This window comes from Rhinatrema bivittatum, chromosome 4 (genome assembly GCF_901001135.1).
Source record: "Rhinatrema bivittatum chromosome 4, aRhiBiv1.1, whole genome shotgun sequence".
Lineage (NCBI taxonomy): Eukaryota > Metazoa > Chordata > Amphibia > Gymnophiona > Rhinatrematidae > Rhinatrema > Rhinatrema bivittatum.
In genome coordinates this window covers 365,850,882-365,864,615 of record NC_042618.1, presented here as the reverse complement: position 1 = coordinate 365,864,615, position 13,734 = coordinate 365,850,882, and the positions used below count along the sequence as shown (strand labels likewise).

Sequence of the window (13,734 nt, the reverse complement as noted above, 5' to 3'; positions counted from 1 at the left end):
CAGCCCAACCCAGCAAAACTACACTGCTCAGCCGCCAGTGGGATGAGGTCCACCGGCGGCCGCATTGGCTCCCACTTGCCGGTGTGTCATGTGCACCGGGCTTGCGCGACACACCGGCACACTGCAGGCGACACACTAAAGCGTCGCGACATACACTTTGGAAAGTTCTGTTCCAGACCCTGTTCCTCTGGAACTTTGGTTTCATCCGGCTACAATCATTACAATTAACTGCATCGTGGTCTGGCCCCAGAAACTTATAACAGTTTAAGGACATCTTCTGGCTACACACACAGTATTTGAAGACACTGTGTGTGTCCTTCTTGGAGCTGGACATAATAACTTTACCTCTTTTTTTTTTTTTTTGTTGTTGTAACAGTTAAAAGCACTATTGAGGAGCTGCTGAGGCAGCGAGGCAACTCGAACAAGTTGAGATCAAACGTTTCTAGATACCAAAACGTAAAGTGGAGGGGGTGAGAGAGAGAAAATACACATCCATGCAGGAACTTGGAGGAAAAACTACTGAGGGGCTTATTAGGCAGCATCCATGTGGGAACTCCCTTGCATGCTCAGTAGAGCAAAAGCTCTATCAGCTATGAGAGAAGGGTCCATTTGGTGTCATCAAATGATGTCACTCCATGTCATAGCTAATTCAACCCTGCTTGTCGACAGAGAATCTTCAATTTGTTTCATGGAATGTCCCCTATTCCTTCTACTACCTGAAAGAGTAAATAACTTAGTTTGCTATACAGTTGAAGGCACTGTGTTTTAAAAGGCTATATGAGTATCTGTCCTCTTATCTGTGATATTTTATGCTTTTTTAAAAATATTTTTAGACATGTACAACTGCTTTTAATCAACTGAAACTGAAGAAAGCAGAATATTAAGAAATTTTAAATAAAATAAATAAATCTGTTCTACCTCACTCATGATTTTATAAACCTCTATTATATCACATCTGATGTCTCTTCTCCATACTATTTAGCCTTTTTTTCATAAGGGAGTCTTTCCATTCTCCCCCTTCTCTGCACCTTTTCTAGTTCCTCACGTAATACTCAAGGTGCGGTCGCACCATAGATTTACAGTTTTGTTCTCTATTCCTTTCTGAATAGTTCTTAACATTCTATTTTTTTTTCTTTACCGCATAAAGAGTTGAGACTTTCAACATACTGTCAATATTCTAACTATATAGCTCTCTGTGCTTGCTGCCCAGAGGCAATTTCTTCAACAGTTGGTTTAAAACTGCTTTTCCCTTAAGACATCTATAAATTTAGCAATTTTTCTCTCAGACAGAAAAGGAAAGAAAACATTTAAGCAAGCTTAAAAATACAGACTGTTCTTTGTATTTAAAAAAAATTTCAAAATGTTTCTCACTGAATTGATATTATAAAAGTATTTACAAAATAGCTGCCAAAATATTCAGCAATGAGTCATCAAACACGAACAAACAAAAAAACAAAAGAGAACAGCAGCACGTTATTTTTACAATTGTCTGGTTTAGACAATAAATAGAGGTTAATTTTACATTACTTTAGAAAACTTTATACTCTAATTTTCCTGATTTCAGAAATCAAATATAGCTACAGCTATGCAGTCTTTGTTGCCAGGAGAACATAACTTATAGCATTTAGTAGACCTGGTTCACAGATTAGTATGTTGTGAAATTGTCTCAGAAAATAATGGAGAGCAACAGTCACATCAATCCTGGTGTAATTCCCTGTTGGTTAATCTCCATTTTGGCACTCAAGGCAACAGTCTAGTCCCCGTTTCAATGGTCAACCTTAGAAAAGTTTAAAAAAAAAAAAGCCAGGGACAAATCGGATGGGAAACCCAGGCTTTGCTACAAGGACAAAAGCCCCCAAAACAAAGTTTTCCCACAGCCTAAATGAAGCACTTCCATACTGAGAACAGAAAATAAAACAGACCTGAGTTATTCTTTGTCTGGAAATTGTGACGAAAGAGCAACCATGCTGGTAAACAAGTTCATATTTTCAGCAAGTCAGCCCATGTTAACCACTGGGCTTAGTTTTGTAGAAACATCAGCAGGGTTATTCAGATTTTCAGATTTCTGTTAACAAAGGTTTCATTTTCTGCAAAGTAAAATACTTTAATAGCAAAAGGATGCTAAATCCCAAGGAGGCATTTAGCTTCTTCACTTTGTGCCATGAGGGTTTCGCTGGCGTACTTTTGTAAAAGCTCTATTTTCTTTCTCCGCACGAGAGCCTCTTCAATCTGCAAGTACAAAAAATATGGGAAAAGCATCAGTTTACAATCTGACTGTCACTGGAACTCTCGAGACTATAGTTACTAGAAGGATAGTACTGACAGTGCAAACTGTAATGAGATTTGCATGCACACCCTATCGCCTTTCTCATCTGGGCATACTGAAGTACAAAACTCAAAGTCATACTTAAACTCTTACAGCCTGATTTACTAAGCTTTCTTCCCATAGACACAAAATGGGAGAAAAGCCTTTGCAAATCAAGCTCTTAGTCTGCTCCTGTAATAACTTGTCAGTTTATGGCTTCCTCAAACTCTTAGCATTTCTGGGCTGACTTCCAGATATGGAAATGTGGGGCTAAACTGGCATTATGCACCAATGTTAATCCCAAGATTTGCAATAAAAATGTCACTAGCAGTTAAGGGCTACATTTTATTGTTTTTTTTTCAGCCGGGCAGCTTGATCCTGCTCCTTTGGTCTGTCAGGTGAATCAGAACCTGCCCCACCTAACCTAAGGTGCACTTATTCACAATTATTCAGGGATTTTTTTCATTAATTTTATTCCCCTCCCATTCAGCCCTGTCATCTTAGTGACACTTCTTCCTAAGAGGTATAGATTACAGTTTGCTTTGGAGCCCAGCACAAGGACAGTCTTGAGCTAGCTAACAGGAATCCTTGTTGCAAAATGCATGGGACTCCCTCCATCTCAAGGGCTGTGAAATGCTGTCTCTGCAGTGTCTGCCAGCCTGAGCTGGCTCGAGCAAGAGGAGTAGAATTCAGCAATCAAATTCTGATCTTTGGCCCAGCACTGCTGCCAAAGGGCCATCCTAAAACTGCATTATACTGTGTTAAAGGTAAATTTTGTTTCATTAAACAAGTTACAACCCTAAACTGCAGGGATACGATTGCATTGGGCCTCCAAGAAAGCACAGAGGTAACCTGCAAAGAACAGTGGTTACAGCCCTAAACAACAGTGGTACAAACAGCATCAGGCTGCATAAAGGAACTGTGGTTGAAACCCAAACTCCAATAATAACAATAAGACCATCAGATTTTTTTAATTTTATAATAGCCTCATTAACCTTGGTGGCAATGGAAATTACTAAAAAGATAACTTGTTTATAAGACATTGAAGGGGGCTTGAGTGTAGGCTTCAATATTGGTCTTGGAAGAAACAATTAAGATGGCAAGGCCTGAAAAGGCTTACCAGTGGAAGTGGAGGAGGCCATCACTATTACTAATTTTGGGCATGCTTGAGACAGATATGGGAGGGCAGTGGTGGGAAGAGATTTGAGAGGTCAGGTAAAAGGCATGGAAAAGGGCAGAATTTGTGTTGGGTTGCACCTGGGAATTTATATATCTACCAAAAGTGTACAAATCTCAACTGGGCAGACCTGATGGGCTATTTTGATATTTATCTGCCATCATTTACAACATTACAATCAGTTTTTACAATGCTAGGTTTTCAACAGTCAACATATTTCAAGTGATGCACTTGTTAAATCTAGGTGAAACATACAAGAAACCATAACAAAAACATTTATAATTAGCATTGAATTAATCTAGCTTGATAAGCAGAACATTCTGCATCTCATTTTTAAACCAGTGAAGAACGACGAACAACTCCAAAATATTACAACTCTTTCTATTGTTCTGAAACGCTTGATTTTTTTTTAAGACACAGAAGTTTCTTCCTGATCCTTTGGAAATCAGGACTAGGATCAGGTACCTTAAGCTTTCATTTGTAGTTACCTGGGGATTTCCCACCACCACCACCATTTTAAAGCCCCTCAACTTACTTTAGTCTAGTTATGCAGCAAATGTCCTTGAAAAGGGCCATGTACCAGAACTTCTCCTGGAACCCTGCAATTATGGGCCCTAAATCTGGCCACTGTGTGTCACCATTGCACAATGAGTGGGACTCCCTTATACAGTAATGACAGCAGATAAAGACCAAGTGGTCCGTCCAATCTGTCCAGCAAGTTGCTCAAGGTATTAACTTGCTGCTCCATGCAGGTTACCCCGTGCTTTCTGTTATTGGTTGTAACTGCCACTCCGTGCAAGTTATCCCCATGCCTTCCATTAAGGGTAGTAACTGCCTCTCCATGCAGGTTACCCCCATGCACCCCCTTCTTCATGTCTAACATCTAGCCTCTAGGGATCTGCAATGTTTATCCCCATAGTCTTGACTTCATTTACTGTTTTTGTCCTCACCACCTCTTCCAGGAGGGCATTCCAGGCATCCACCATCCTCTCTGTAAAGAAATATTTCCTTGATATTGGTTCTGAATCGACCCCCCTGGAATTTCATTTCGTGACACTTAGTTCTGCAGTTACCTTTACAACAGAAAAGGTTTGAAGTTTGTGCATTATTAATACCTTTCAGGTATTTGAAGGTCTGCATATCTGCCCTGCACCTCCTCTCCTCCAGGGTATACATATTTAGATCCTTCAGTCTATCCTCTTTGATACAGACCCCACACCATTTTGGCTGCTTTCTCTGGACCACTTCTTCTCCAAAACTGAACACAATACTCCAGGTGAGGTTTCACCAAGGACCTGTATAAGGGCTTTATCGCATCCTTTTTCTTACTGGTTACCCCTTTCTCTATGCAGCCCAGCATCCTTCTGGCTTTAGCCATCACTGTCACACTGCTTTACCACTTTCAGATCACCAGACACTATTACTCCAAGTTCCCTTTCTTAGTCTGTGCACATCAGTCTTTCACACCCCATCGCATACAGCTTTCTTTGGTTTATTACACCCCTGATACATGACTCTATACTTCTTGGCATTGAATCTCATCTGCTAAACCTTCTACCACTCTTCAAGCTTTGTTATATCACTTTTCATTCTCTACTCCTTCAGGCATGTCCACTCTGTTGCAGATCTTAGCATCATCCGCAAAAAGGCAAACTTTTCCTCTTATCCCCTCCGAAATGTCATTCACAAAGTTACTGAAAAGGACTGGTCCCAAAACTTATCCTTGAAGCACTCCACTTAATGTTCTTTCTTCACAGTAGATTCCATTTACCATTACATGCTGTCTCCTGTCAGTCAACCAGTTTGTAATTCACTCCACCACTTTGGCGCCCACTCCCAAGCTTCTTATTTTATTCAAGAATCTCCTAATGCAGGAGTGTATCAAAAGCTTTGCTGAAATCCAAGCAGATCACATCAAGTGTTCTTCCTTGATCCAATTCTCTAGTCACCCAATAAAAAAAAAAAATCAGATGTGTTTGAAAGGACCTTCCCCTGGTGAATCCATGCTGCATTGTAGAGGTTTAGGTTACCTTCTCTCTCTATTATGTGGCCTGTTTTGCTGCTGCTGTTATTGGAAACAAGGATATGTGTACTGCTGGTATCTTCCTTCTTTGGTAGTAATATTGACTTCTATAGATTTGAGGTTGAGTCTTTCTAGGAGTAGACTGTTGCTCTGTCATAGCTGTTGGAAGGTTAAGGAGAGTAGCACAGTGATCCTTAATAACATTCACGATTTCCTTTACTTTCTCTCCGGGAAAAAAAAAAGTCATCAACCGTGCACGGAGCATCTTAAATTTTTGTGTATTTTCTCATGAAGCTCAGGTGCACTATACCAAGCAAAGCTTCTGGATCCAATGGCTACTGACATAGTCCTAGAAATAATGTTGTAGGCAACATATGCCAAACTTATTAGATGTTTGCCACAGTCTTGAATAGGAAGAATGAAGCAGTGCATCTTATCTATCAGAAGTACTACTGCTAAAGATAATTTTTGTAGATCAATGTGCATATACATTGAATCATATGCAACTAATGAGCTATTATTCTGGAGCTTAGCATAGCCCCCTTGGAAGTCACTTTTTGACATGTCAAGCATCCTGGCACCCTTACCAACAGGCTGATATAGTACAGTGCGCTCCAACGGAGCGCACTGTTAGCCTGCTATTGGATGCGCGTTTTCCCTTACCCCTTATTCAGTAAGGGGAGGAAAAGGCGCGTCCAACCCGCGGCACCTAATAGCGCCCTCAACATGCAAATGCATGTTGATGGCCCTATTAGGTATGCGCGCGGGATATAGAAAGTAAAATGTGCAGCCAAGCCGCACATTTTACTTTCAGAAATTAGCGCCGACCCAAAGGTCGGCGCTAATTTCTTCCAGCACCGGGAAAGTGCACAGAAAAGCAGTAAAAACTGCTTTTCTGTGCACCCTCTGACTTAATATCATAGCGATATTAAGTCGGAGGTCCCGAAGTGTAAAAAAAAAGTTAAAAAAAAAAATATATGAATTCGGCCTGCGGCTGTCGGGCTGAAAACCAGACGCTCAATTTTGCCGGCGTCCGGTTTCCGAGCCCGTGGCTGTCAGCGGGCTCGAGAACAGACGCCGGCAAAATTGAGCATCGGCTGTCAAACCCGCTGACAGCCGCCGCTCCTGTCAAAAAGGAGGCGCTAGGGACGCACTAGTGTTCCTAGCGCCTCCTTTTACCCGGATCTACCGCCGGACCTAATTTAAATAGTGAATCGCGTGTGCCAGGAGAGCGGACTTTACTGTATCGGCCCGCAAGACGGGTGTTGGAATGCATCTTAGAATACTTTACCTTTCTTAAGGCCGATCTCTCTACTACGTGATGAGGAGTTAAACTGTATCATGTCTTGGAAATGGCTGAACTCTGTATTTTAGATCTAACTTTACTGATATAGGGAGAATGGATACTGGTGTTTGCCACATTCTAAGCTGAAGTTCCTGAAGCAGCCTGTGCACTGGAACTGCCACTATCTGCCTAGATGTGGAATGTATTTAAGTAACTCAAAGATATCTTCATTTGGTTCTGATTCTTCCTGCAATCTAAAAGGAATTTCATTATCCATTTTCTGCGCAAAGGTTGGGTAGAATATATATTCAAGTGGAGATGTACTGCTAGGCCGCCAAGGGAAAGGATCAGATGGAAGACCTGCGATTATTAGTCTCCTGAACAAAAAGAGTGAGGCAGTGGAAATAAAAGGAAAATTAGTATCCTTGCCTGATAATTTTCGTTCCTGTAGTACCACAGATCAGTCCAGACTCTTGGGTTTGGCCCCCTCCCTAGCAGATGGAGACAGAAGTTTACTAAACAAACTCCACCTCATATAGGCTGGTGCCACCTACAGTCTGGCAGTATTACTTAATGTCAAAGCAGAATGGATTATAAAAACCCCAACTAACTATATATAGTAACCGAACCACCGGAAAAAATGGACTCATGGAACCCCCAGCGGGGATCAGAAACCACGTGCTGTCGAACAACAAATCGATCTGCAAGAAAGGCGACAGAAATACAATAGCGGGGACTCTCCAAAGTGATAAAACCCCAAATCAGGGCGGAACTCTGGACTGATCCGTGGTACTACAGGAATGAAAATTATCAGGTAAGGATACTAATTTTCCTTTCCCTGTACATACCCGGATCAGTCCAGACTCCTGGAATGTACCAGAGCGTTATCTACTTGGGATGGGATCCGGAGAGGCCCGCACGCAGTACCCCAGATCCGAACGTCCCTGTCCCAGGCTCCTGAACATCCAAACGGTATTGTCTAGCAAAGGTGTGAAGAGACTTCCATGTAGCCGCCCTACAGATTTCCTCTGGCGACACCTGATGACTTTCTGCCCAGGAAGCAGCCTGAGATCGAGTAGAGTGTGCCCGAAGTCCCACCAGCAATGGTCGACCTCTTAACAGATAAGCCGAATTAATGGTTTCCTTTAACCAACGAGCTATCGTGGTCTTGGAAGCCATATTACCCTGACGAGGTCCACTCCAGAGTACAAATAGATGATCAGATACCCTGAACCATTTGTAAGTTCCAGGTAGCGGAGCAAAGCTCTGCAAACATCCAACTTCTTTAACTCCTTAAACGCGGGGTCCGACCTGTCTTGTTCAGAGAAAGCTGGCAGTTCCACTGACTGATTCAAGTGGAAAGAAGACACCACCTTGGGTAGAAAGGATGGAACAGTACGCAAGGAAACACCCAAATCAGAGGTCCTCAAAAAGGGCTCCCTACACGACAACGCTTGAAGCTCTGATAGTCGGCGAGTGGAGGCAATAGCCACCAAAAATACAACCTTCAAGATGAGATCTTTCAACATCACCCTACGCAAAGGCTCAAAAGGTGCCGAACACAAGGCTTTGAGGACCAAATTTAAATTCCAAGACTGTCATGGATCCCGTACAGGAGGTCTCAATTGCTTTACCCCGCATAAAAAACGGGTGTGCCGTCAGGCTTAGTCCACGTATGTTACTGCGCAGGGAACCAATCGCGACCACCTGCACTCGTAACGAACTCCAGGACAATCCTTTGATAAACCCTCTTGAAGGAAGCTCAACACCTCCGAGACTCCGGCCTGGGTAGACTGAACTCCTCTGGCGAGACGCCAAGTATCGAAAACCTTCCAGACCCTGACATAAGATAAGGAACTGGAAACCTTACGGGACTGTAACATGGTAGATATCTCCGCATCCGAATACCCCTGGGATGTCAAACGTTTCCTCTCAAAAGCTATACTGCTAGACAAAAGCATTCGACCTAATCGAAATAAACTGGACCCTGGTGGAGTAGATCCGGCAGGTCCGGGAACCTCAGGGGACTGTCGATCGCCAGATTGATCAGATCCGCGAACCATGGACGCCTCGGCCATTCAGGAGCGACGAGAATGACCTCAGACGGATGCACTTCTATCCTGCGAAGATTTCGTCCGATGAGAGGCCAAGGAGGAAACATACAGTAGTATTTCTTGTGGCCAGGAGAGAACCAACGCGTCCACGCCCTCCGCGCATGGCTCCCTACGCCGGGCAAAGAATTGCGGTGCCTTGGTGTTCCAAAACGTTGCCGTTCGATCCATCCAAGGTGTTCCCCAATGGGTACAAATGTGATGAAAGGCTTCGTCTGCAAGTTCCCATTCTCCGGGATCTAGGTAATGTCGACTGAGGTAGTCTGCTCGCACGTTGTCGATCCTGGCAATGTGAGAGGCCGCTATGCTGAACAGATTGTGTTCCGCCCAAGCGATCAGTAACCGAGCTTCCAATGCTACTGGTTGACTTCTGGTTCCCCCCCCCCCGACGGTTGATGTAGGCCATTGTGATCGCATTGTCAGACAGAATGCGCACCAACTTGCCGCTGAGAATCGGCAGGAATGCCTGCAGTGCCAACCTCACCACTCTGGTCTCCAGCCAACTGATAAACCACCGAGCCTCCTGTGTGGACCACCTGCCCTACATGGACGTCCTCTGACAGACCGCTCCCCAACCATAAAGGCTGGAATCTGTGGTGACCACCGTCCAGTCCGGAATGACCAGAGGTCCTCCCCGCCGTAAGTTGTCCGGGTTGAGCCACCAGGTCAGGCTGGAACGAGCTGAACCTGTCAGAGGTAACCCAATATGGAACTGTTCTGAGACAGGGTTCCAGCGGGAGAGTAAAGCTGACTGTAAAGGTCGCATATGAGCGAAGGCCCAAGGGACCAACTCCAGAGTCGAAGTCATGGAACCCAGTACCTGCAAGTAATCCCAAACAATTGGAGAGGGATTGGCTAGCACGGCCCGTACTTGCCGCTGAAGTGTAACCCGGCGTTCCTCCATGAGGGACACTGTACCCTGCCACCAGAACAGAGCTCCCAAAAACTCCAATGATTGGGAGGGGATCAGGTGACCGGGTTGACTACCCAACCTAACGACTTTAGCAACTGTAGTACATGAGTGATCACTTCCTGGCACCGCAATTCCGACTTCGTCCTAATCAGCCAATCGTCCAAATACGGATGTACTAGGTATCCCTCCTTGCGGAGCTGCACTACCACCACTACCACGACCTTGGTGAAAGTCCTGGGTGCCGTGGTGAGGCCGAACGGCAGAGCGCAGAATTGATAGTGGCACCCCAAAACGAAGAACCTTAAATAACGTTGATCTGCACGGATGGCGATGTGCAGGTGAGATCCAGCGAGGCTAGAAATTCCCCCCGTCACACCGATGCAATGACGGACCGTAGAGTTTCCATTCGGAATCGAGGAATCCGTAGACATCTGTTGACCCACTCAAAATCGAGAATAGGACAAAGGGTTCCTTCCTTCTTGGGTACCACAAGATAATAGGACTTTCTCAGTAAAAATTAAAAATAAGATGTCTGCTAAAATAGACTTAGAAACCGGAGTACCACAGGGTTCCGCCCTCTCCGCGACCCTTTTTAATATTTATTGCCATTGTGTCATCTTTTAACTGGTCTTAATCTCATCTATTATGTCTATGCAGATGATATCCAAATTTTAATTCCAATTGTAGGGAGTCTAGAAGACACTTTTAAAAGCATTCAGATGTATTTGATCATCATTAGTCAATTGTTAATTCAATTGAAATTAATTTTAAATTTAGATAAGTCAGTATTTATGGTTTTAGATAGGAAAAATGTGTTTTCAGAACAGAAATCTGTAGTGCTAAATGATGATACTTGTTTTAAACTGGTCGATGTGGCTAGGAATTTAGGTTTACTTATAGATTTTGAGATGAACCTAAAGGCTCATATCAAAAAGAAAGTTAATGAAGGCTTCGGTAAATTGAGGATGCTTAAACGTTTGAAACCGTTACTTTCTAGAGACAATTTTAGATATGTACTTCAGGTGATGTTATTTACAGGTATTGATTACTGCAATTCTACTATGTTAGGCCTACCTAAATCATCGATTCATCCACTACAGATATTACAGAACGCTGCGGCGCGGGTATTGACTAATACCGCCTGAAGAACTTCCTCCTGTGACAGAGTCATTGGCCAGTAGCTGCTGTACCCAGCATAGACCTGCCCTCAATAAAAAATTGCTACACATCACTACCCGGATCCCTAGGGCAGAAACCTCAAAAATCTTTTTAAGCTGGACTTCCAGTTTACGATCCTGCACGTCCTTAAGGGCCATGCCCCCCGTAACCTGGATGATGGTCTTCTTCGTGACCACCGCCACTGCTGAATCCACCGTAGGAACCCGCAAAAGTTCCAAAGCCTCCTCGGGCAAGGGGTATAACTTGTCCATCGCCTTCGCCAACTTCAGCCCCAAATCCAGAATGTCCCACTCCTTAAACAGCAAATCTATGGCTGAAAAATGAAAAGGGAAAGACGAAGGCGGCCCCCAGAAACCCAGGACCACAGGGTCCGTAGCTCCTAGGCGTGACTCCACCTGAGGCAGCTGAATCCCGAGCTCCCCCAAAATAGCCGGAATGAGAGGCCCTAACTCATCCCTGCGAAACAGCCGGACCACCTTCGATCATCCCCGTCCGCCCCATGAACCCCTCAGAGCCCGCCCTGCTGCGTCTCGGCCTCTCCCTCCACCCCCTGAGGGGCTGAGGAGGTAACTCCCGTTTGTCCGGGTCCTCCGATTCCTCAATCTGAGGAAGGCTCAGGGTCAGGCACCAGGGTCCTTAGGGGCTCTGGTCTCTGGTCAGCCAAGGTCCCTGCATTAGGAGGGCCCCGAGGCCGTTTTGTAGGAAGGGGCTGGGATTCCAGGGGAGGGGATTTTCTCTTATGTGCCCTCCGGGCCTTAAAGGCCTTATGCATTAGAAGGACGAAATCCGAAGAAAAAGAGGACTCTGAAGACATATCATCCGTGTCCTGTGCCACTGGAGCATTCACAGTTACTCTGTCACTAGGCGCAGGTCTGTCCCCCTTGGGGACTCTGCGTTGAAGAGACAAACTCGGGGGAAGGCCCTCCTCCCCTGTAAACGCCTGCACTGCAGCGTCCCCTATCCCCAAAGGAGACAAAATAGTGGCTGCCATCGGGATCGCCGACCCCGAGGGACCCAAAATGGCGCCCGTTCCCGCGCTTCCCGGGGTCAGGAATCGCGGCAGGCAGCTCCCCATATGCTCCCATCAGTGTCTGGACCTGTAGGACCACCCATTTTGGTGGCACGGAGGCACCTTCACCTCCGGAGGCGCAGGCAGCACAAAGACTCTCGCACGCTCACGCTGCGCCACAGGTCCGACACGCGGCCGGACGTGGCATGGTCGGGCAGGCAAACAAAACTAACACCTACCACCCCCCCCCCCCCCCCGAAAACACGGCGAAACGGTGCCTAACTATCCCACCACGAACGGAGGGACAACGGGAGACGAAATGCAGGAAAGAAGAAAAAAAATTTTTTTTTTTTTTTTTGAAAGGTACCTGTCCAGCCGCCTGGGTCCTGAATCCACTGGGGGGAGTGGGCCGGGCTCCCCGGTATCACCCCCAGTGGTAAGGTGTGTTGGCAAACACGGGTCCTCAACTCCCAACACCCATCCTCTGTAACCAGGGAGGATGGTCCCCCTCAGGACCTCGCAACCCCCCCCGGGAGGCAAGAGACCGTGACCTGCAGGAACACACTGCGGTCGGTCTCCAACGAACTTGTCCCTAAAACTTTTTTTTTTTTTAAATTTTGGTTAAAGTTTGTTTAAATTCTTGCCTAACTAAAACCCTAGTCTAGGCCCCATCAGACTGTAGGTTTGGCATGTCCTCCACCTGCTGGAGACAGAAGAATACTGCCAGACTGTAGGTGGCACCAGCCTATATGAGGAGGAGTTTGTTTAGTAAACTTCTGTCTCCATCTGCTGGGGGGGGGCGGCAAACCCAGGAGTCTGGACTGATCTGGGTACGTACAGGGAAAGAGCCTTTTCTGGAATCAGATATTTTGATAGAGTTCTTCTCCTGTCAAGGACAAAACCTCCTGAGATACTGAGTAGGTTTGGACCATTTCATCTGTGTGTTGATATGGCAGAATAGTGGATTTGATATACAGCTCTGAAGCCAAGGTGTCCAAAACAGAGGACACTTTTGCTGAATGAAGCAGGAGGGGGCAACTTCAGCATATCAGTAAAATAATTCTTTACAAAGACTTCACACATTTTCTTAAGAAGTTGATGGTCCATTGGAGCAGAAGGAATTCCCAGAGAGGGACCATCTGATTCTGGGACCAAAACTGACATTTTTATTGAAGACTTTCCCCCCCTCTCAGCCAAGATTTTGCTAGAGTATTTCCAGCCTTTTTTATCTACTTGATACTGAAGGGGAAAACATTGGTGCCAAGATGATTTTATACCAACAAGGCATCAACACCACGTTAGTCAATGGCACCAGCTGTCTATGCTGAAAAGAGATTCAGCGGATAGTGACAACTCCCATGCTGATCTTATTTCTGTGCCATGAAATTTGGAGGACTGAGCCAGTGATCATCAGCCCAGAGAGCCTCTTCTCTCTTGTTCCACACCGATATCCTTTGGCATGGAAGAATTCAACTTACCTCCCTCTTTACTGGAGGGTGAACGGCACTTGTGTCAAGACTGTGTCAAGTCCTGGCTCCAAGCATGAAAGAACTTTGCCTTCTTTATCTTGGGTGAATGTCCCTCTGCAAATGTAGGCTTTCCCCTGTTTGCATATGACAAAGTGTAAGGAGATTCTAGGAAGTAGAGCATGTGCCTCTGGATCTCCTAGCCCTGAGAGACATGCGCACAAAATGGGCATAGTTTGTCATGTTGAAGGAAGGCCTGAGGCATC

General features: G+C 45.3%; 2 protein-coding genes across 2 annotated transcripts in view; both read right to left on the bottom strand.

The window, feature by feature from the left end:
* LOC115091020 (haloacid dehalogenase-like hydrolase domain-containing 5) overlaps window positions 1-2,055 on the bottom strand; it is a 77,076-nt gene extending 75,021 nt beyond the window's left edge. Inside the window, exon 1 of the mRNA XM_029600802.1 lies at window positions 1,923-2,055. The gene's annotated coding sequence lies outside the window, so the exon portion shown is untranslated. The remainder of the gene's footprint in view (window positions 1-1,922) is intronic.
* Window positions 313-13,734, bottom strand: part of ISY1 (ISY1 splicing factor homolog) — a 102,627-nt gene continuing 89,205 nt past the window's right edge. Inside the window, exon 11 of the mRNA XM_029600803.1 lies at window positions 313-2,229. Coding sequence (XP_029456663.1) covers window positions 2,122-2,229 — 108 coding nt within the window. The 3' untranslated portion in view covers window positions 313-2,121. The remainder of the gene's footprint in view (window positions 2,230-13,734) is intronic.